Source organism: Anabrus simplex, chromosome 1 (assembly GCF_040414725.1).
Source record: "Anabrus simplex isolate iqAnaSimp1 chromosome 1, ASM4041472v1, whole genome shotgun sequence".
NCBI classification, from domain to species: domain Eukaryota; kingdom Metazoa; phylum Arthropoda; class Insecta; order Orthoptera; family Tettigoniidae; genus Anabrus; species Anabrus simplex.
The window spans coordinates 653,682,739-653,705,525 of NC_090265.1; the positions used below are offsets into that span (position 1 = coordinate 653,682,739).

At 41.0% G+C, this 22,787-nt stretch overlaps 2 protein-coding genes across 3 annotated transcripts in view; both read right to left on the reverse strand.

Annotated features, from left to right (window-relative positions):
• Pkn (serine/threonine-protein kinase N) overlaps window positions 1-22,787 on the reverse strand; it is a 308,319-nt gene that overhangs the window by 157,734 nt on the left and 127,798 nt on the right. For both annotated transcript variants that reach the window (XM_067135805.2, XM_067135804.2), the window contains 2 exons: window positions 2,301-2,566; window positions 1,776-1,930 (listed from right to left, as the gene is read on the reverse strand). In XM_067135805.2, the coding sequence (XP_066991906.2) occupies window positions 1,776-1,930; window positions 2,301-2,566 (421 nt within the window). The remainder of the gene's footprint in view (window positions 1-1,775; window positions 1,931-2,300; window positions 2,567-22,787) is intronic.
• Window positions 2,941-7,406, reverse strand: LOC136871711 (uncharacterized). The gene is made up of 2 exons (XM_067145238.2): window positions 5,373-7,406; window positions 2,941-5,156 (listed from the first exon to the last, which is right to left on the reverse strand). Exons 1-2 carry the CDS (start codon window positions 6,339-6,341, stop codon window positions 3,696-3,698), a joined length of 2,430 nt encoding a protein of 809 aa, XP_067001339.2. The 5' UTR covers window positions 6,342-7,406; the 3' UTR covers window positions 2,941-3,695.

Genomic DNA, 22,787 nt, shown 5'->3' on the forward strand with positions numbered 1-22,787 from the left:
AAAAGGCTTCTACTAACATTTGTATTAGAAAGAGTGTGATCTGCAATAATAATTTGATATTTTTATGGGACCCGTTCGAATGTTTTTATATCTGTTGTTTGGTGTTTTTAACACTTTTCAGTCCATTATTATTTTATAAGCTCCAGAGGAATAAGTTCTCATATATGTATTTGACACATTTTAATACTCTCTCCTCATAGGGTTTTCACTGTACCCACGGATATACCACGCAAAATGACATTATGTCGGGAAAAAACATATCTAGTGTTTCTATATCCCTGTTGGATAGTTTTTATTCGTGTATTCAATAGTACGTTTTCTCGTTTAACACGTTCTCTTCCCTTGTCCCCTGCGGAAACATCTTAACGAGGTTTTACTGTAACACTAAGCAGAGAGAAAAATGGAAGGGATCTGACACTTTAAAAAATGAAGGTATCGTTAGAATAAAGATGAGGATCACGGAGGGTGTGAAAATGAAAGACTCTCTAGCCCTCGAAACCCAATAGCTTTGGGGTCGGAAAAGAAAAAGAGTTCACCAAGTAAGGTCCAACAGGATAGATGAATAGCTGAAAGAGTGAAAGATAAAGAGAACCCATGGTGAAATGAGAGGGTAAAGGAAGCAGTGAAAAATAAACCTGCAAATGTTTTTTTTATGGCGAAAATGGCCTAGGAGTGGGAAGGAAGCAACCGTGGCCTTTGATTAGAGTACAGCCCCAGCATTTGCCTGGTATGAAAATGGGAAACCACGGAAAACCATCTTCAGGGCGGCTGACAGTGGGGTCGAACCTACTATCTCCCGAATGCCAAGTGAGAGCTACGTGACCCAAACCATGGAGCCACTTGCTTGGTCTGGGAAAGGTTTACATGAGAGGTGGAAGAGGATGTCTATAGCGGTAAAAGGATGCTATATGGACTTGTAGGAAAGAAGAGGGGAAAAAAAAAAGTCTACACAAAGCAATTGAAAGGGAAAAAAGGAGAGAACACAAAAAGAGGAGTTAAGGAGAAGATGGAAGGATTACTTTGAACTTGTTAGTCCTAAATCTTTTGATTTTCATCATCATCATCTGAACAATGAATATATAAACACAAAGTATTACTGGTATGATATATCCCTTTTCCTCACATCAACCAAATAGAAACTAAAATATAAAATGATGAAAATAAAAAAATAATCAAGAAACATGGTCAAGAAAGATTTTTCTCCTTTTTCCAAAGATTTCTTTTTGTGTTAACCTGGGATAGATCCTAAAATTTTAAATACTATAAATGAAATATAGTACTAGTCAAGAATATATTTTTCTAATGAAGAGCACATTACCCAAAATATAAGACATCAGAATAAAGTTCCACAAATTTCTTCATATCTTCAAAAATGTGATACAATTTTGAGCCCATAATGAGATTAATCTATTTTGCTCAGCTGTATGCATATGACTGTTGCTAAAGATTCTGATATGCTAGGGGTTAATAAAAAAAGGTAATCCTGCTCAGCGCAAGTGACAGATATTCCTTATCAGTTGCTTTCTAAGTCATAAAGTTTATGAAGGACCAAAAGTCTGAACTCATCGGAACTATTTGATACAACAATGTGGCATGCTGAAGTAAGTCTCCAGTGAAAAACGCATTGTGCCCCTCATAAAATTTCAATTGTATCAGGGATGCTAAAAAGCTAGAAATTCTGAAGATACCAATGAAAAAAGAAAATGTTAACAAAGTACATTACACATTAACACAACTGTAAAATAAGAATATGTTCAGGTTTCAGGCATACTTACTACTAGTTTCATCCTTTACACTGTATGACTTACTGGAACTTCGTCCAGTAACTCCTTTTACAAACGATCTGAGGTCTCCTGGACTAGAAGTACCATCTTTATCTCTTCTAGATCTCCCAGGGACCTCTTCCAGTAAATCTTGGCAACCCATCAATCTATAACAGGAGAACAAGTGATCAGAACTGGAAAAAAAACTTACCATAATTAATCAAGTGCTTTGATAAACCATCATCCAGGCTTGTTTTAACTTCATGAGAAATTTAAAAAGAAATGACAATACTAAATTTTACTTATAGGTAAAATCTATCATCAAGGATTACAGGACTTACAACAGATTTCCTTAAAATCTCAAAGAAAACCTCCAAATATTATGAATGTGAAACCTGACATGCATTAAGTAAGATATGAACCCAGAATGCAGCAAAGAAAGTCAAGCGTTAAATGAATGTAGAAGACAAACAAATTATTAACAAAGAAGAGGGCTAAACAAATTTACAGCAAACAGCTGAAACAACAATAACCAACCTAACTTCAAGTTTGCCAGTAACAGCAGCACATCTGCTGAAGGATGAGGGTGATAATGTAGTATCCTTCGAACTGTCACCCTGACCACGGAAGGGCTGCAGACTAGTGTATGTAACAGGTACAGGACTAGCTGATTGTACATTTTGTAACTCTCGCTTTAGCTGGGCAGCTGCAGGGGAATCAGGAGGCAATTCTTGACGACGGAGCTCGAGCGATTTGCGAAGTAGATCCAATTTGCGACTTGACTCTGCAAGACTCACTTGTGCCTGTAACAACAAAAGGTTATGATATTAGAGTTGTAAGAGGCTTAATATGGAAGTTACTAGTCCACAAAAGTCAAATGAACATCTGTACATTGTAAACTTAAGAAAACTAATATTAAATCACAATAAAACTTACCATAATTAATCAAGTGCCTTGATAAAACATCATCCAGGCCTGTTTAACTTCAAGAGAAATTAAAAAAATGACAATACTAAATTTTAGTTATATGTAAAACCTATCATCAAGGATTACAGGACTTATAACAGATTTCCTTAAAATCTCACAGAAAATCTTCAAATATTATGAATGTGAAACTTGAAAGAAATATTTGCAAGCTGTTGTATTATAATGAAATAAAAATCGTATCACCATTATTATTTAAAAAAAATAAAGTTACAAGCTAAATTTGAACTCAGAACTGGATATAAATTGCCAATTTCTTAAGGAGAGCCCTGAGAACATTATCATTTTAAATTCCAATACATAAATCTATGACTCGAGATAAAAATATCTGCCATGAAACTATGATTTAGTCGCACATAAATCTTCATTTTAATTTGTAGCACAAGTCTTAGATTTAAAAATTATATGTCTTGGGATACCAAGCAACTATATTATGCAACACTGGAGCAGACCTCATCACTAAAACTCCTGAAAATCTTCTTTAGTACACTTTACAAACATGCACTATGCTTCAATAAAATCTTGTACAACATACAAATATTATAGTGAACATAAAATTGCAATATAATTTAACTGCCTATAACTGAAGCAAATATTGTGACTTGATAAACAATAGACATTAATTTCTTGTTTGAAAGCTAATTTTTTATTTTATTAACAATTTTCAGCACATAAATTAGCAGAGTACGAATGCTTTAGCTTATAACACGCATAAATGCTTCAACAATAGTATATGCGTAATGATTATTTTCAACATAAGTTAAAAAGTTTTATATCGATTAAAACTTTATATACATGTTTCAAAAGTCAGAACACAACAAGGTATGAATAATATGTACATTATCTCCCAAACAGTTAATTACTTTTTAAATTGTAGCTAGCTGAAGATGTAAGCTTTCACTATTGTTTGATAAATGTACTTATGAGAAGATGAACAAAACACAGAGTTTATGAATTTATCTTTCCAATCTGTCTTCCTAGTGGCATTTCTCCTACTGATCTAGCCCTACCACGATGTGCACTACCCTGGTAATATTCACGACAATGCACACAAGTACAATCCGGGTTTTTTGAAGGACCAACATGATGACCAGGCTTTCTAAATGCTCCAACAATGGTTCCAAACTTTTGTGCTTTAAGCAGCTGATCCGTTCTTCGACCAAATATTGTTGTAAATGGCAATGTAACAGTAGATTCAAGTTTTGCTGGAGGTGGTGAAGGAGATTTTGATCCAAAAGGTCCTATAATTGATCTATGATGGAATTTATGGCAGTGGATAGGACCCGAATCACTGAGACTTCCAGAATCTCCTGGTAAGTGAGGTGTATTAGACTTGAATGATTTAACAGACGCATTTTCCAACCTTCTTTCAGCTGCCACTGTAGGAGTAGATTTGTCTGAAGAAAGAACTTCCCCTTTGACTGACCCCTTAATATTATCCTCCTTCCGCATCGTACCAAGTTTCGGAGAGCTAGGACCACCACCGAAACTCCAAGTATCACCGGTTTCATCTTCTTCATCATCGTCCGAGTCTTCACAAGATCCAGGTTTCCAGAGCGGAAATGCTGTTTTACCTAAATGCTTTGCTACATATTCTCTAAATTTCTGTCGCTGCAGAATACGTTTTCTTTCTCTTTGAGGACACTGCCAAGACTTACTCTGATCACCAGAGTTATTATGTTCCACTTCAGCCCAAGCTCGCTCTTTCTCACGAATTCTTAGACGATCTATTGCATCTGCATAATCAAAACTGTCACTCTGAGCCAGGCTCAGACTACTCTGAACTAACGAGTCCAGTTCAGTTGCAGTATCCTTCCATGAAGTTGCTGTTGCAGAGTCGTAACCATCACCATACACGTGAGATGAGAGAGTAGACCATGACGTATCCCTTGAAGCACCAGGAATTTCACTCTGCAGAGAAGATTCAGCATCTTCCAAAGTTGTATATGAACTTTCTTTAGAAGGGTATTGCGATGTCAAACCATCATCACTATCAAACCCTTTCGGTTCCACAGAGAAGGGTGATGAATAATTAAAACTGTCAGATATACGAGATAAATCACTTTTCTTCCTAGAAACCTGTTCCTGCTGCAAAGCCTGTGGAAGCTCATTTTTACTTGCACGTTTATGAACAACTCTAAGTTTATCAGATTCAAACACAGTTTGTGGAGAAGACCATGACTCTCCTTCCTCTACAGAGTCAGTTTCTGTGTCTAACAAGTCACTTGTATCGGCATCAGCGTCTTCCGAACCAGTACAGTACACATCTATGTGTACTGTTCGGGGCTTATGAGGACTGCCTTCTACCTCAGGATAGAAGGTTCCACAATCAGCAGTTGGGTCTGTTCCCTGTTGATGTGAGGAATGATCTTTTGATTTTATACAGGAAGATGATGTCCTTTTGCCCAGCTGCCAAAATAAAAAGGAAAAACAGGAAATGAATATTAACATTTTGCTCAATAATAATTTTACAACAATACAATACATATGATACAGGAAACTAATGACTGCTATTCAGCAGTTCCAGATAGTTTTTTCACAGTGGAAATCTTAATTAGAAAACCCTGTCTAAGAAAAATCACAATGACTAGGATATATACAGAAAAATAACAAAGTATACAATACCTTCTTCTTGACAAATGTTTCATGTACAGGAGCAGATATCTTTTTAATCTTGTTTTCCAATTCAGATGGTTGTACTGTCTGCTGTACTGTATTTCCTACTGAAGTTACATCAGATGTTTGAGAAGCAGCATCTTTTCTTTCTTTAACAGGAATGAAATCTCTCTTCTCTCCAGCTGAAGCAGCAGAAACTCTTTCTGGCACTCTTGTACAAAAATGTGTGGTGAAAGTATTGGCCTTAGCTGCTCTGCGTACTGCTGTTGGACTTCGTCCCCCTCCACAAACTTCACAGCTCTCAGGTATGGCAGAAGGGAAACCAGGTCCACTAAGCAAAGTATCATCAGGAGTTGCAGGAGTAGCATGATAACAAACAGGGTCGCCACAACGATGTGTTAATGTATGGTAACATTGTGTGACAGGAGAACAACTTCTTCCCCTGTCAACATTTTTATTAGAACCAACTGAATCAGACTTTATTTGAGATGTTGAAGCATGGTCACCAGAAAGAATAATACTACATGTACTTTTGCAGCGTCTATTGTAAGGCTGTGAAGTTCTGTTTGCAACAGAATCATAAGATGGTACAGAAGCTGCTTGGCTATGAGTATGACTTGGAGGCGTTTGATTTGCAAAAGACTGCCGAGGACCACACACAGGCTGGTTGATTTGCAAGTTACGGGTCTGGTTGTTTTGAGAGCTATGAGAAGGTGGCGTAGTAGTGAATAAAATATTGCCACGCTGGAATCCATAGCATGGATGCAGTGTACGCCTTGAAGAAGACTGCTCGGGTTGAGTATTCCACAAATATTGCATATGCATTCTGTTATTGGGATCTGACTGTCTGGTTGTTGGATTAGAAGTTGATCCTTGGTGAAAAGAAGTTGGTCTCTGATGAGAAAAAGTTAACTCTGCATGTAGAGACCACTCTTGCGTTACAACTGGTCTGTTGGGGGTACCAGAATTGGAATTCATTTCCTAACATATTTTAACATATTCTCCCAACAGACAGTACTCCTTGATGAGGTAATAGTTTACAGAAAACTTTATGTACATCATGTGATATTCCAAAGCAATAATGAAAGAAATGTACAGCGTGAATTAATATTATACCATAGGTTCTTCAATGCATTCTTAACTACATAATAAGACTTGTTGTCCTACCAGTATCTTGTATTCATTAAAAATAATATTTTGGCTTGATGATGCTTCCAAACAGATCCATTGTCAATAAACACATGACTGTTTTCCAAAACTGACTGACTATGGATAAAGTCACATGACCCACATGACATTCTGAAGAGTCCAACTATCTTGGAGTGAAGTAAAGAAGGTATAAAAGATACATGTGTGTCAACAACCTTTGTCCTTGACCTTACTTTAAGCATTACTGGCCCACAGCCATGTGTTTGGCAACACTAGCTGTACGTCAGATCCAACTATTACAAACTTCTTGTAGTGCCAGCACACGGCACCTAAAGTAGCACTAACTGAACTGCTTCTATACATTTGTCAATGTATAAAAATACTAGAAATAATTATGAACGACAAATATAAAGTCAGTGATGATTTCAAGTAAGTATTATTAGATGAGAATGAGTTCCTGGGCTAGAGAGAATCTCTTTCAGAAAGCTACTTTGGAGCACATATTCTATGATGGACTGAAGATGAAGAATAATTTTATCCATCAAGGACGACCAGAGGAAAAGCCAAAAGGTCTGTGTTAAATTTCTCAGCAAATAATGAGAGTTCAAATACAAATCATCCAGCAATTCTTGCAGTCAGATGAGATCTGTCAATGTTGGGAACAGGTATATAACTGAGTCCGAGCAAATAACTGTCTTTTGTACGACGGAACTGTATTTCATTACGATGCAATAATTGATTAGACAAGCGAACGTATAAAGTCACCACATCGTAATACCGCATATCACACGCATACACACACACACAAATGCCGCTTGCATTCGCCAAACAAGCAACGAACCGATAAAGGGTTGAGTTGGGGCCCACTGGCCAGGCTGGATGAACGAATCGCGGGGCCTGGCAGGTTATTTTTGGCTTCCAACAGTACATGAGCCAACTCCCCCTACACTCGTGTTTCTCTCTCTCAAGCACAGCTGAAGGAACTTTCGCATTACCGACCATTCGCCGCCGTGTGCTGTCACGTGCAAACCTGAACGGGCGTAGCAAGTACCGGAGAACGTAAATGCAGTTAACTTCCAGAAACATTAACTCGCATGACGACACGTTAAATAAATTGCCACTACAGACAATGCTAAATATATCCCAATGTTTAACGATCACCTTATTCATATACATCGGGCCTGCAACCAACGTGACGAACATACACAATTCTACGGTCAAATAAGAAATCACCATACTCTTCTTTCAATTGTCGCATTGAGAACGAAATAATACCGAACGTAATGCGCCGGAAGGACAACAAGAGTCCATTATCCACTTCAAGGCTGGATATTACATGCCTAAAGCGTACATTTTGAGTAGAAATAGGCCACTGCCCCTCGTCTTCGAATCGAACACCAGGACAAAAAAGAGGAAAACCTCCACATTCAAAATAGCCGCGAAAATTCCCATGTGTATTTAAAAACTTCTGCGCTCCGACTTTCGAACCTCCTCATGATGATCGGCAAGATAATAATAATAATAATAATAATAATAATAATAATAATAATACTGCTTTTTCGTCCCAATGACCACTTTTATGGTTTCCGGAGAAACTGAGGTACTGGGATAGTGTCCTACGGCAGTTCTTTTACATGCCTGTGAAACTACCGACACGAGGCTGACGTATTTGTGTACTTCTGAATACGACCAAAATGAGCCGGAATCGAACCCGCCGACTTCAGCTTGGAGGCCAACACTACCGTCTGACTTACTCAGCTCGGCAACCCACACCAATACTTCGCAAGCGTTCTTATACCATAGAATGAATGTTTCCAGACGTAACATTGTTTCATTCAAAACTAAGGGTAAAAATGGGCGAGAAAGATGAAATTAGTATCACTGACGCTACACAACGGTCAATTTCATATTTTATGTTGTTGATTCTTCATTCTGGGAATACGGACCAATAGACTGTCAGTCCCACGCACCTGTAACTTTAACCCTCAAGCACTGTATTGTAAAATATGAATTACTGTATTAATTTGAGATTTTAAGATAGATTATATAAGAGTGACTCATTCTGCGGGGATCCAGCCAGAAAAGTACAAGAGCGGGGAGAGCACAGTAAGATTATTTGTACATATCACTAGCAAATATGACCTGGGGTGGATTCCACACCATACGCGTGTGTTTGAGGGTTAATTATTCGGATATAGAATTAGGAAGTAGCCCATGAAAGAAATAAGATACCGTCATTGCATTTATCTGAAGCGAGTGTAGCGAACATTTGAGGAAATTCACTCTCAGGAAGGTTGTTGTTAGCGCCAGGATTCGAAACTAGATTCTCCGAATCGTGCAGCTTTCCAGTCAGAAGCGCTGGCAGACTGATCCCAGGCAATTGAGTGTCAATAAAAAAACACACACACAAAACATGCTACGTTCGCCCAAGGCCAACCGTTTCTTAAACTTAACAGGAGGATTTCTTCGGATGCCAAGTTGCGCCACTTAGGGTCTGTCTGTATACACCACTATAAGTGATTGATTACAGCATGACTGCGGGCTACGTTGTTCTAAAATCTCCATAAATAGTTCATTTTGTCTACGTGGGCGAGACCTGGAGACACAGAAAGGTATCAAATAGACTCCATTATTATTAGACAGAGATTCAGAAACCAGAAGTTGGATTGCAAGATCTTCCCAGAAGCAGACATGGATTCTGACCACAACGTGGTGGTCATGAAATACCACCTGAAGTTGAAGGAACTGAAGAAAGGAAGGAATGCAAGAAGATCGGATCTAGATAAGGTAAAAGAAAAAGAGTGTGTTGGATTGTTTTAAGGAACATGTTGCACAAGGACTAAATGAAAAGACTGAAGGAAAACACAAGAGATGAAGAGTGGACAGTAGTGAAGAATGACATTAGTACGCCTGCTGAAGAGAAATTGGGAAGAAAAAACAAGGTAAGAATCAGTGGATAACTAGGGAGATATTAGACCTGATTGATGAAGGGCGAAAATACAAAAATAAAATAAAAACGACGAGGGAAGAAAATAATACAGACGATTAAAGAATGAAGTAGATAGTAAGTACAGGATAGTTAAGGAAGAATGGCTGAAAGAGAAGTGCAAGGATGTTGAAGGTTGAATGGTTGTAGGAATGGTAGATGCTGCATAAAGGAAAATAAAGGAAACCTTTGGAGAAACGAAAACAAGGTGTATGGATATTAAGAGCTCAGATGGAAAACCACTTTGAGGGAAAGAAGACAAGGCAGAAAGATAGCAGGAACATATTATACACATAAAGGAAAGAAGTAGATGATAAGGTTCGGAACAAGAAAAGGCTGTTGTTGCTAACGTCAGAATTCGACAGAGCTTTGAGAGACCTAAATACGAACAAGGCACCTGGAATTAATGACATGCCCTCAGCATTATTGACCGCCAAAGTATAAACCAGCATAGCGAGGCTATTCCATTTGGTGTGTAAGATGTACAGATACAGGAGAAGTGCCATCCGATTTTAGACAGAATATTGTATACTTATTCCCAAGAAATCAGGTGCTGACAAATACGGACAACGGACCATTAGTATCTTACGCTTGCAAAATGTTAACTCGTATTATTTACAGAAAATGGAAAGACAGATTGAAGAGAGTTGGGAGAAGATCAGTTTGGTTTCAGAAGAAATGTAAGAACACTTGAAGCAATCCTGACTTTACGTCTGATCTTGGAGGACCGAATTAAGAAAAACAAACCCACGTACATGGCATTCGTAGATCTACAAAAAAGAATTCGATAATGTTGACTGGACCAAGCTATTAGAGATTCTGAAGGTATCTGTTAGAAGTTTGAATCATTATGGTACGTAAGAAAATCTGAAAAGGGAAATGGATAGACTAAAGTTAAATGCAGGTGGTGTAAGCGAAGTACGTTGGCGTGAACAACATTATTTTTGGTCAGGCGGATCAGATACCAAGAAATAATTATCTATAATCTAGACAAAATTCAGTCTGCAGTGACAAGAATAGGAGGCTATGAAAAAACAGCAGAAATCCAGAAAGGAGTGAGGCAAGGCTTTAGTTTGTCCACTCACTTTTTTGAATGTTTATATAGAACAGGCAGTAAAGGAAATCAAAGAGGAATTAAAAAACACAGATCAAGGGGAGGAAATCAAAACTCATGAGATTTGCCGATGATATTTTATCTGGGTCTGAGAAGATCTGGGGAAATTGCTGAATGGTATGGCCAGTCTTGGAGAAGGAGTACAATAAACAAATACATAAAAAAAAAAAAAAAAAAAAAAGGTAATGGAGTGCAGTCGGACAAAGTCAGGTGACGCAGGAAATTAAGTCCTAAAGGAAGTACATTAATATTGTTACTTGGGTAGCAGAATAATGATGATGGGAGAAGTATGGACATTAAATGCAGACTGGCAAAAGCAAGGAAGGCCTTTGTTAAGTAAAGACATTTGCTCACTTGGAACACTGATGTAGGATTTACAAAAATGTTTTTGACAACTCGTCTGGAGCATGGCATTGTATGGAAGTGAAACACGGACGATAACTAGCTCAGAAAGAGAAATTAAACTTCTGAAATGCGGTGTTACAAAAAAATGCTGAGGGTGAGATGGATAGATCAAATTACGAATGAAGAGGTGCTGAATTAAACTGGCGAGAAAGAACGATTTGGCGAAATTTCACCAGAAGGAGAGATAGATGATGATTATGATGCTTCTTGTTTAAAGGGGCCTAACATCTAAGGTCATCGGCCCCTAATGGAACGAGATGGACGACATGCGATGATAAGTAAAATATTAAAATGTATCCACTGACTAGTTTAAAATAAATGGTATGAAAAATGCTTATGAGATTAAAACAATCAGTGGATCTAATTCGCAATGCCTTATTTTCGAATAAAAGAACAGAAAATAGAGGTGATCATGGAATAAGGCATGGCCTGGACATTCATACATAGAATTCACGTTATGAGTTAAAATAGCACATTAAAATACGCAACACGAACTAAAATAGAGTCAATGGGATAAAAGCGCAGTCGACATAAATATACTAAGACAAGAACAATATTACACACGAGAAAAAAAGACCACTTTCCCTCATAAAATGGATGACGAGGTCTGCGGACTGCTCGTCATCGCGCAGGATGAGAGACATGGTACGCGGAAGTTTTAGACTACGGCGCAGACCGACCAGGTTCACGCACTCCGTAAGGATGTGTACCACGGTAAGATGATCGCCGCAAGTACACACCGGAGGGGGTTCTCCTTTCAATAAATGGGAGTGCGTTAGTATACCGTGGCCGATCCGAAGACGACATAATACCACTGCTTCCCTCCGAGAAGCCCGAAGGGAAATCCTCCATACCTTCGTTGTACCCTTTATCGCTCTCAGCTTATTTGGAAGTGGAGTGGCCTGCCACTCCATCTCCCAATAGGAATTAAGCAAATGTCTCAGTCGAGTGCGAATATCACTTGCTGGAACCTTGTAAGGTAACGGGGGCAGTTTGGCAGCCTTATCTGCTAACTTATTTCCCTCTACACCCATTTGGCTTAGGACCTAAACGTGATTCTGGTGCTGGCATCCGAACACCCGACCAGCAAGTCCTGGATCCGTTGCACCAGAGGGTGTCGAGGGAAACAGGTATCAATAGACTGTAGCGAGCTCAAGGAGTCAGTACACAGCAGAAGGTCTCGGCGCTCATCCGACAGTGCGTACCGCAAAGCTTCACAGATAGCACAGAGCTCTGCTGTGTACACACTACAGGTTTCCGGGAGAGCAAAACAAAACCTATCAGTGTCGACACCGAACGCACAGCCCACTTTAGTGTCTGTTCTCGAGCCATTCGCGTAAACGACGACTGAACCTGGACAAGCAGCGTACAGCCGACGGTGTCCATTGTTGAAAACGCAAGGATAGCTTGGTTGATGTGGCATCTGTTGCAAATTTTCAGCATACGACAGAAGGAGCTGCTGGCGCCTCAGGTGAAAAGGTGGCACACCAGATTCAGCGAACAGGCTAGCTATAAGGCTTGTTAGAAAAGCTCCCGTCGCCAACCTAACCCCGCTGTCGTGGATGCTGTTCAACATCGCAAGAACACTTGGTCTTGCTGAGCCATATGCTGCATTGCCGTAGTCTAACCTGGATAAAATATGTGCTTTATAGAATCGTAGGAGCACCGTGCGGTCAGCTCCTCAATTAGTGCTGCTAAGAAACTTCAAGAGATTAAACCTCTTGGTGCATTGCACTTTTAGCTGCCGCACGTGTGGCTCCCACGATAATGTACTACCGAAAAGGAGCCCAAGACATCGGTAAGTGTCAACTACAGGAATAGCGACATTTCGTAAATAAAGTTCAGGAGGGTGAAGAGTACGAAAAGTGGACAACAGAGGTATCTGTGATAGAAAACCGAAAGCCATGTTCGAAGGTCCACTGCTCCACTCTACTAATAGCTTGCTGTAATTGTCGCTCTGTGATTGCCATATTACGCGAGCTATAGTGCAGAGCAAAGTCGTCCACATATAGCGACTGTATTACTGCTTAACCAGCAGCAGCAACAATACCGTTTATGGCAATCGCGAACAGAGTGACACTAAGAACCGATCCCCGTGGGACTCCATTTTCCTGAACGTGGTATTGCGAATACGTCCTCCCTACTCGGACACGGAATAGACAGAGGGACAAAAAATTCGCAATATATACCGGCAAGTGACTTCGGAATCTCCACTGATGCAGGACTGAAAGGATACCATATCGCTATGTGGTTCGTAGTACTTTTCTAAGTAAAAAAAAAAAAAAAAAAAAAAAACAGCTACCAAATGCTTTTTGCGGAGAAACGCATCCTGCATAGAGCTCTCCAGGCGTACCAAGTGGTCAGCTGTCGAGCGAGCGGCTCGAAAACCACACTGGTACTCGGACAAGAGTCCTTGTTTCTCCAGACACCACACTAGTCGGCGATTTACCATCCTCTCAAATAGCTTACACGAGCAGTTTGTAAGACAAATCGGTCTGTAACTTCCTGCATACTTAGGATCTTTGTCGGGCTTGAGGACAAGAATAACTGTGCCCTCTCGCCACTCAGACGGAAAATCACCCTCTATCCAGATTAGGTTGAACACACGGAGATATAGTAGACTATCCTCACTAAGGTGTTTCAACATCTGGTTATGGATATTGTCTGGTCCAGGAGACGTGTCCTTGCAAAACGCTAAGGCGCTGCGGAGTTCCCACTCCGTAAAGGGCACGTTGTAGTCCTATGGAGCTTGAGTGGCAAAACTAAGGTGATGACGTTCTGCCTCCCGCTTCAGAGCGAGAAAATCACGGTGGTAATTCCCGGAGCCAGATACACCCGCGAAATGACTAGCTAGATGGTTAGCAATCGAGAGTGGTTCAGTGACGACACTGCCTGCAATGGAAATTCCCGGTACAAAAGATGATCCTTGGATACCCGAAATACGTCGAAGTTTAGTTCACACTTGAGATGGAGTATGTGACGTCATATATGACACACATCTCCCACGAAGCTTTCTTACTTTGGCGAATAAGAACTCGCGCTTTAGTGCGGAGTATTTTTAATGTTACCACAGTAGGCTGCCTACGATAAGGTTTATGAGCGCGACGGCGTTCTTTGATAGCTGCTGTAATTTCGGCGTTCCACCAAAGAACGAGTTTTCGGCGAGGAGTCATTGAAAACGATGGAACGATGGAATGGACTCCTCAGCAGCAGCAAGAATAACTTGGGTGATGTAAGTTATTTCCTCGCCGACGGTCCGCCTGGCATCGTCGTTCAAGACAGCTAATGATGTGTACTTTGGCCAATCAGCATATTTAAGAATCCACCGAGGAGGAGCCTCGACAGATTTTTGTTTCAACAAAGTAAGGGTGATGGGAAAATGGTCACTGTCACAGAGATCATCGTGTGTATTCCACCGAAACAGCGGAACCAACGTTCGGCCGCATAGACTTACGTCTATGTACCGTTCCCCTGTGTTCAAAATACATAAATCCAGCTCTGTTACTAATGTTTCGAGCTATCTTCCCCGGCGGCAAGGCATCTCAGAGCCCCATATGGGGTGATGGGCGTTAAAATCACCCAACAAGAAGGGAGGTGGAAGCTGATGTACACGATCAGTGACTTCATTTATGTTAAGAGGCTGCCCTAGTGGAAAATAAACGTTACACACTCTTGCTGTGTCAGGCAGCGGTACCCGCACCGCGACTGCTTCCAGTGGGGTCCTTAGAGGAACCTCTTCGCTATAGGTATCAGAACGAACAAAAATACCTACGCCACCAGACGCTCGGTGAGCATAATATAGTTCTGTCGAGTATAGTTTGAAATTTCCCAAGACCGTATGATGACCTGGTCTGATGTTTGTCTCTTGAATACAGACTATACTCGCCGCGTACTCACTAATGAGCTGACGCAGCTCAGCAAGATGCCTGTCATAACCGTTACAATTCCACTGTAACAGTGCCATAGTATGGACTATAAAAGGAGTGTTAGGTTATGAGCGACAAGATGCTCGTGAACCTAAATACTATCAACATCTACATCCGTAGATGTAGATGACAGCTCGACGTTCATCCCGTCATCGACAGACGGCGGGATTGACGCCCAGAACTTCGACGCTTTTCGGGGGCGGGCAGTTCCCCTACGACGGGAGTGCGCATGTTTTGGAGCAGGAGTACCTGCTGGCGCAGACTCATACCCTCCAGATGGAGGGCATGATTTACCTTTCGCAGGGAAAGTGCGGGTGCGCCCGGTCGGGGCGTTCGTCTTCGCCGCCTTCTTTTCAAGTTTAGAGAGGCTGAGAGATGATTTCCCAGGCTTAGTCGACGATGCCGCCTCCGCCGGCTGGGACACGGTTTTCGCCGACCTCTTAGGGAGGGGGGGGGGGGCTTAGTCTTTCCCCCTTGCTGTGCCGGCTTAGAACTGCCAGCCGGCACAGACTTCTGGTTGGTCGAAGGTGGGGTGGTTCCCCCTTCGAGCTTTTACTCTTTGCGACTTTGCTCTGAGGAGCAACAGCCGCCTTGGGCGCAGCGATCATCACGGGTAACGATGTCGTGAAAGACAAAATGGGAGGCTCTGAGCTATCATGCTGTAGTCGAGTGTACGGGCAGGTGTATTCGTGAAATTAAACTTACGGCGCTCCCTGGCAGGAAAGACCATCCAGGGTCTTGATCTCCTGGATTTTCTTCTCACTCAGATATGTCGGACAGTTCAGATCCCAAGGAGAATTAAGACCAGAGCAGTTAGTGCACTCCTCCGCGCCGTGAGCTACTCGTCCACATGTACCACACACAGACTAATTCGAACAACGAGATACCATATGTCCGAATCTCTGGCATTGATAGCATCGCATAGGAGGCGGGATGTACAGCCTCACATCGCAACGATAAGTTATTACCTTGACTTTCTCTGGTAACACTGACAACTTGAAAGAGACAATGAAGGCACCGGTGGCAACGTCTTCACCGTTGACCTAGCGCGCAATGCGCCGGACGTGTGTCATGCCACGGTTCTTCATGTCTTCCATCAACTCTTCGCCAGTGTTGACAGGGATTTCGCCAAAGTGGTCGCACTTAAGCAACTGATCAGCTTGCAGTGCTGTACGAGTCTTCAAAAGCAAACTACCGTTGCGCATTCTTGAGATCCTCATGTTCGCCGTAGACGCCTTCAATGTGTCTACTAAGAAGGATCGATTTTACCAGCTTAAAATCATGCTCATCCGTTCTGGTAGCAACCAGAAACCTAGGAAAGCTGAATCCCATTCCTTCACGCTCCACATGCTCCCAGGGAGATGAACCTCTCAGGGAAGCAAAAGTTAATGACTTCGGCGGGGGACCACCTTGGGATGAGCGACTTCGTTTCGAAGCCGTGCCCTAAATCCTCCTCCCCGAATGCCACCCACTCCGATCAGGGGTCTCTGTAGCCGAACCAAGCTGCCAAGGCAATACTCACCTGGTCATAGCAGGTACTGCCCGGGGTCTGATGTTGGACGATGTCTAATACGGGATGACTGAGGCAATGGGCACTAGGACTCCCTTCCTCCAGTCACCCGCAATAGCACGTACCCCATAGCGTATACAGAGCAGTAAGTATGTAGCGAAAATAATAATAATATGTCCTTCTGACATTCGGCTGTGCAGGGACCTGTGTTGTTAGGCGGATTCTACTGCAAGGGTACATAACGTTCCCTCCGCAAGATCGCTGAGTATTCACAAGCGGGCTTTCGGCCGTAATCGCACACGTAAGAGGCCCATCTCCGAGCAGCACGCACATAAAAAATGTTGAATCGGTCTAAAAATAACCCTAAAAAAGAGGGGACCGATGGTCACATGACCCTTTTAGTCGCCTTCTACGACATGCAGGGATTACCTGTGAATGTATTCACAACCATCCAACACACAATATCAAGCCGCAATCCATGTCCGCGCCAAGGTCGTCCCTTTTAGTTGCCTCTTACGAAAGGCAGAAGATACTGGGGGTGTATTCTGCATTTGCGTCCGCCACCCGCAGGGGGTGTTACCCTTTTAGACGCCTCTTACGACAGGCAGGGGATACCGTTGGTGTATTCTTCATCTGCGTCTCCCACCCACAGGGGATGCAAGTAGAGACACATCTTAAAGACACTCATACATTTTAATAAATTATAGCATTTTATAACTTTTTAGCAACACTTCCAAGAAAATAACAATAACAAAGCACAGGTTAACTTTATTTTATATGTTGTGGGAATGAAGGAAAAAAAAAACCTTAATATAGATAGATACATTTTATTTTTTGCTCCTAAAGTGATCCACATTTTTTGTCTGCCTGTGAATAAAGATGACGAGACCAAGAAAGCAGCTTTCCAACCACCCCGAGCCGAGAACAAGTTAACTTACAAAATTGGTAACAGCAATTGGTAACATTCTGAAATGTATAAAACAATGTTCAAAACAGTCCAACATACACAGTGTTAAAATGTAAATTCGATCAGATAAAGGGTTTTTTAGAAACAATTTCTTAAATTTGACGCACGGTTGAATCACGTTTAAAAAAGGCACTTCTTGCGTTCCACCTGCTATAAAAAATATCAACATTTAGTTAAAAATTCCAAACCTGCATGGCATAACGTGCAATGAAACGATAAAAATGAAGTTACCGTACTGGATTTTCTGTATGTATATTGGTTATTTCATAAACCACCTCCAAACTCGAGTGCATATATAGGGTCGACGGTAGGTTACGACATACGAATTGCGTACTTAGCTTTTGGCACGGGTGTTGCGACCTCGGCAATTTACTTCCCATTATGGAGAACGAAAACGGCAACCGGTTTTGAAAATAGTTATTTTATTCTATTCAGAAAAATAACACATTTCTCAAACTACGCAAAACAGTTGGTTATTCTATACACCAGAATTCCATACATTGCAGTAACTTTCCTGAATTATCACGTTTTCCCAGTCTTTAGGCAACCCCGTTTTCTCACGAAGGTAAATATGTTGTTAACTCACCTCTCACATACTTAACTGCATGCAGTTATTGAGAGAAAAATTCCAAATTAACTTACTGTAAATTTAAAGGAAAGGGGCTATAACAAGCAGTTTGCAGACAAAGAAGTTAACCTGACCACCCCGAATTCTATGGAAACTGAGTGCAACCTAGTTACAATGAGTATGTTGTTTTAAATCCGTTATTTCCAGCTAACCGTACGATGATGCTGCCAGTGAATCAGTTAATATACAAACTGTCATTGCATGGGAAAATGGATGGGAATAATTTCAGAATCCTGACACTGATAACTATTGTCCGAGACCACAACTTAATTACGACAAAAAATAAACATTAGCAAATTACACTTGTTTCCACAGTTACAAACATCTTGGCAAGTTTCTCATTCATCCATAAATACCTCACCCCACGTCCGTTTGTCAACCGGGCTGGTGCTGCCAGATGAGCGAGTAAAGTGTCAACCTTGATCACTCCCAATCCGAATATATTATATTTCAGGAAGGGAGAATAATTCTGAACGGGTGATATTCAAAAGGTGCGTATTACTGCGCATCAGACATATCTTGTTAATATATCGATTGTACATCAGCTCTATTACACTTCAAATTCGCAGTCAATTCATAGAAGATTTTCGAAGAACACAGTCGCGTCTCTTTGTTATTGTGTTTACATCCCACTAACTACATTTTTCCGGTTTTCGAAAACGCTAAGTTGCCGGAGTTTTTTATAATAATAATAATAATAATAATAATAATAATATTTGTTTTACGTCCCACTAACTACTTTTACGGTTTTCGGAGACGCCGAAGCGCCGGAATTTAGTCCCGTAGGAGTTCTTTTACGTGCCGTGCTAGTAAATCTACCGATACGAGGCTGTCGTATTTGAGCACTTTCAAATACCACCGGACTGAGCCAGGATCGAACCTGCCAAGTTGGGGTCAGAAGGCCAGCGTCTCAACCGTCTGGGCCACTCAGCCCGGCTGCCGGAATTTGTCCCGTGAAAGTCTTTTTGCGTGCTGGTAAATCAACCTACAGTAAATTTTAAGGAAAGTTGGGCGGGAGGACGACCCTACTGTCACATCCCATTTGACAATGAAGATAGGAGGAATTTTACAGTTAAAGTGGCGTTAATCTGCGTATTTCAGCACCTTCAAACACCATTAGACTGAGCCGGGATCGAACCCGCGAACTTGGGCTCAGAAGGCCAGTACAATTTTCAGTTCGGAAAGAGTTACTACTTCCGCAATTAAACATTACATTATTGTCACACAGTGTCAATGTCAAATCTTCAGACATCTTTACCACCCTGTGAGTTGTTCAACCGAAATAAGCCTTACTGACCAAAGGCAGAAAGAACTAAAATTGGTGTCTTATTCCCGCCAATCCCAAACAACCGTCCACTTTTACACTTTTATAGTCTAGATCATTTTACATGAATTTAATCAACTTGAAGATTAACGACTTTTTCGCTCTCACAAAGTTGAACAATGCACCTCAAAAAATGTGCATTGCTATTTCGTGAATGGCACACTTTAGCTTTACGTCGCACCGATACAGATAGGTCTTATTGCGACGATGGGATAGGAAAGGCCTACGAATACGAAGGAAACGGCCGTGACCTTAAGGTACAGCCCCAGCATTTGCCTGGTGTGAAAATAGGAAACCGCGGAAAACCATCTTCAGGGCTGCCGACAGTGGGATTCGAACTCACTATCTCCCGGATGCAAGCTCACAGCCGCGCGCCCCTAACCGCACGGCCAACTCGCCCGATGTTTCAACTTTTATTACGAAGCCTGCATTTAGGATACAAGAGAGCTTATGTTATTGGAATCATCCGGTAATATATATCTACCGTAAAAATTTATGAGAGACGAAAACCGACTTCCTACTGTAAATTAATATCCTATATATATATATTATCAACTATCTAGTAAACACTTCTTTTGATAGGCAGACACAATTTATTCTAATTCGCACATATTTACTGAAAAACGTCTTTCCGTCCTTATCGATATATTTTACAGTAAAGCTCAAGTCACTGTCTTGAAAATGTTTCACTGGCTCGATGAAATCAGTATATGCGTGGGACGGATCGACCCCATTAACTACGAAGATCAGGATCATTAGGCAAACGAAAACAATTTACGTGTCGTAATTTTAATAACATATTGTAGTTGCTTACGCACCCCGGCACTGTACATCTATCTGACATGATTATAAATTGTTTGCATAACCACAGACACCATGATAATGGAATTATCGGTACAAATATACAAGCGTGATGAGTGTCTTGCATACAGTGCAGTCATACAGTACTCCTGTCGCATGACTAGAGAGACAACTGTTCAACTCGCCCCTGTTCCACGAGTACAACGGATCTACTCAACAGTCCATCACTTTAACTTAAAAAAAACCTCCTCCTCTTCCTCCTCCACATGACGCAGGAGTCCTGCGGGGACCTTGGCCTAGCAAGCGACCGTGGCTTAGCCCGAAAACCTGTAGACTGTGAGGTAACGCGTGGTCAGCGCAACGAATCCTCTCGACAGTTATTCTTAGCTTTCTGGATCGGGATCGCTACAGCTCATCAATTCTTCTTCTTATTTTTCCGTAAAAAGAGTGAACCACGAACATGTCTCATATCCAAGTAATAATCTCTGACGGGGCCGGGAATGGAACCTGGTGCCTTCGGGTAAGAGACAGGTGAGCTACCCTTATACTGCAGGGCCGGCCGACTCTCTTCACAATAACAGGACTATGACAGGTATTAGTTGTATGAGAAGGCAAATTTATACACTTAGTATCATTTAGTGTTCTGCGTAATGGCAGCTCGATTACCCTCCATTCTTCCGCCTTCCTCTTCATTACTTCATAGCCTCCTCCCGTTCTGCGTATATTGTCTAACATCTGGTGTCTTTCTTCCTATGACTCTCTTTCCCGGCACCAATTCTTTGAGTACCTCAACTAGCAAGCATCTCCATCGACATTGTGCCCTATCCAGTTCCTGATGATGATTGTTTAAAAGGGCCTAACAGCTAGGTCACCGGCCCCTAATGATCAGTATCCAGTTCCTTTTTATGTTTTTTATTTCTGTTTCACGATTTGTAGCATGCTTCTTTCGTCTCCTATACTCATTCATGTATCATTCTATCGCTCCAATCTTTTCCAAATTTCGCCACATCCATTTCAAATGTTTCAATTCTTCTCTCGTCCTATATCCTCTTCGTCCAGTTTTTGCTCCATGCAAAGGACACTCCACACCAAGCACTTCGCGATCCGTTTTCTCGGTTCTTTATTCAGGCTACCACAAAGTACTCTCTTCTACCTGTTAATTGCCTCTCTAGCCATTGCTATCTTGAGTGATTTCTTGTCAGAGAGAGAGAGAGAGCGCACGCGCGCTACGCTGTACTACGCGACCCAACGAAAAAATCACCCCAATGAAGTTACATGGAATGGCACACACAGATTATTGTGCTACGCTACGCTAACCTAAGCCATGCCAAGCTAAATTTTACAGATCGCCAAGGAGGAGTTTTCACAGCATGCCCACAAACGTTTTTTTTTTTTTTTTTTGCCCGGCGTCTGGCAAACAGTGGTTTATGTGTGGCTTTCGTGAATTATCTCAATACAGCAGCTATTATATTGCTTAACTGATTCTGTGTTTGTTAATTAACATGGAAGGTAGGCCAAAGAATAAAAGAATGATTGAATAGATAGAAAAATATACTTGCCTGTCAAATTGTTAAATAGACATAACCATGAAAGACAACTGTTGACAACAAATACATGGAACTCTGGAAATTAATTGTAATTATCTGCGGTCTGTAATATTCTCTTGCATTAAATGCGGAATGCAAAGTAATATTTATCGTTTCTTTTGCGATTTCAAACTGGAATGTTCTTCTTTCATCTACCTAAGTTCAAAATTTCAGATATATGTGTGCTGTCGATTTTTATGGGCATCACGCACAGACACACAGACAAACACTTCCTTTTACAATTATAGATTCATAATTTCCCTTGTTGATATGGACATATGACCACGTGTTTACATTTAGCCAATCATGACAAAAATCATCGCGTTGACACGACTGAACAATATTTCCATGTTAATACGCTCAGCGTTGATATGGACTAAGCAATGAAAGCCTAAATTCATTACTTCTACTATCACATTCGGTACGGTAAAACTGTATACGACATAAATGATCGGAAATTCTATTCCCTTTAACTTTTGTTATGTTGCAGAAATGTTAGAAATTATTTAGACACCTCGCGAACTGCTATTTTCATCCAGCGTGAATAAACTTAGTTATAGCCTAGACTTTACATATCGATTTTCATTAAATTCTACTTAGCCTACCCATTTTCTCGTGGCTCGGTTATTATTATTATTATTATTATTATTATTATTGTACCGGTTGGTACACTTATACGCCGCCTATTTGAATGTTCCGCCTTAACTTACCTCTCTACTGGAGAAACCCTCAACTTTAACAACTGAACTAACTCTACTGTTTATCAGAAGATGTCACTGTGTGTTTTTGATTTGCTTTTGTTTTTCATTAATCAAGAAGTGTGGACATTCTCTAACAGATGTCTCTACCAAAAACTATGTTAATGCGCTCTGGTGTGAAGGAATGAACTTTCTTGGAGAAATTTTGTATTCATAAGTTTTCACTTTACTAAATTTTGTTCTGTCATTTGTGGGTTGGCAATATTAATCCTTTCTTTCCGCCTGTTTTGAATGTAGCCAATCAGGAAATTCTGTAATTAATTTTCGGCC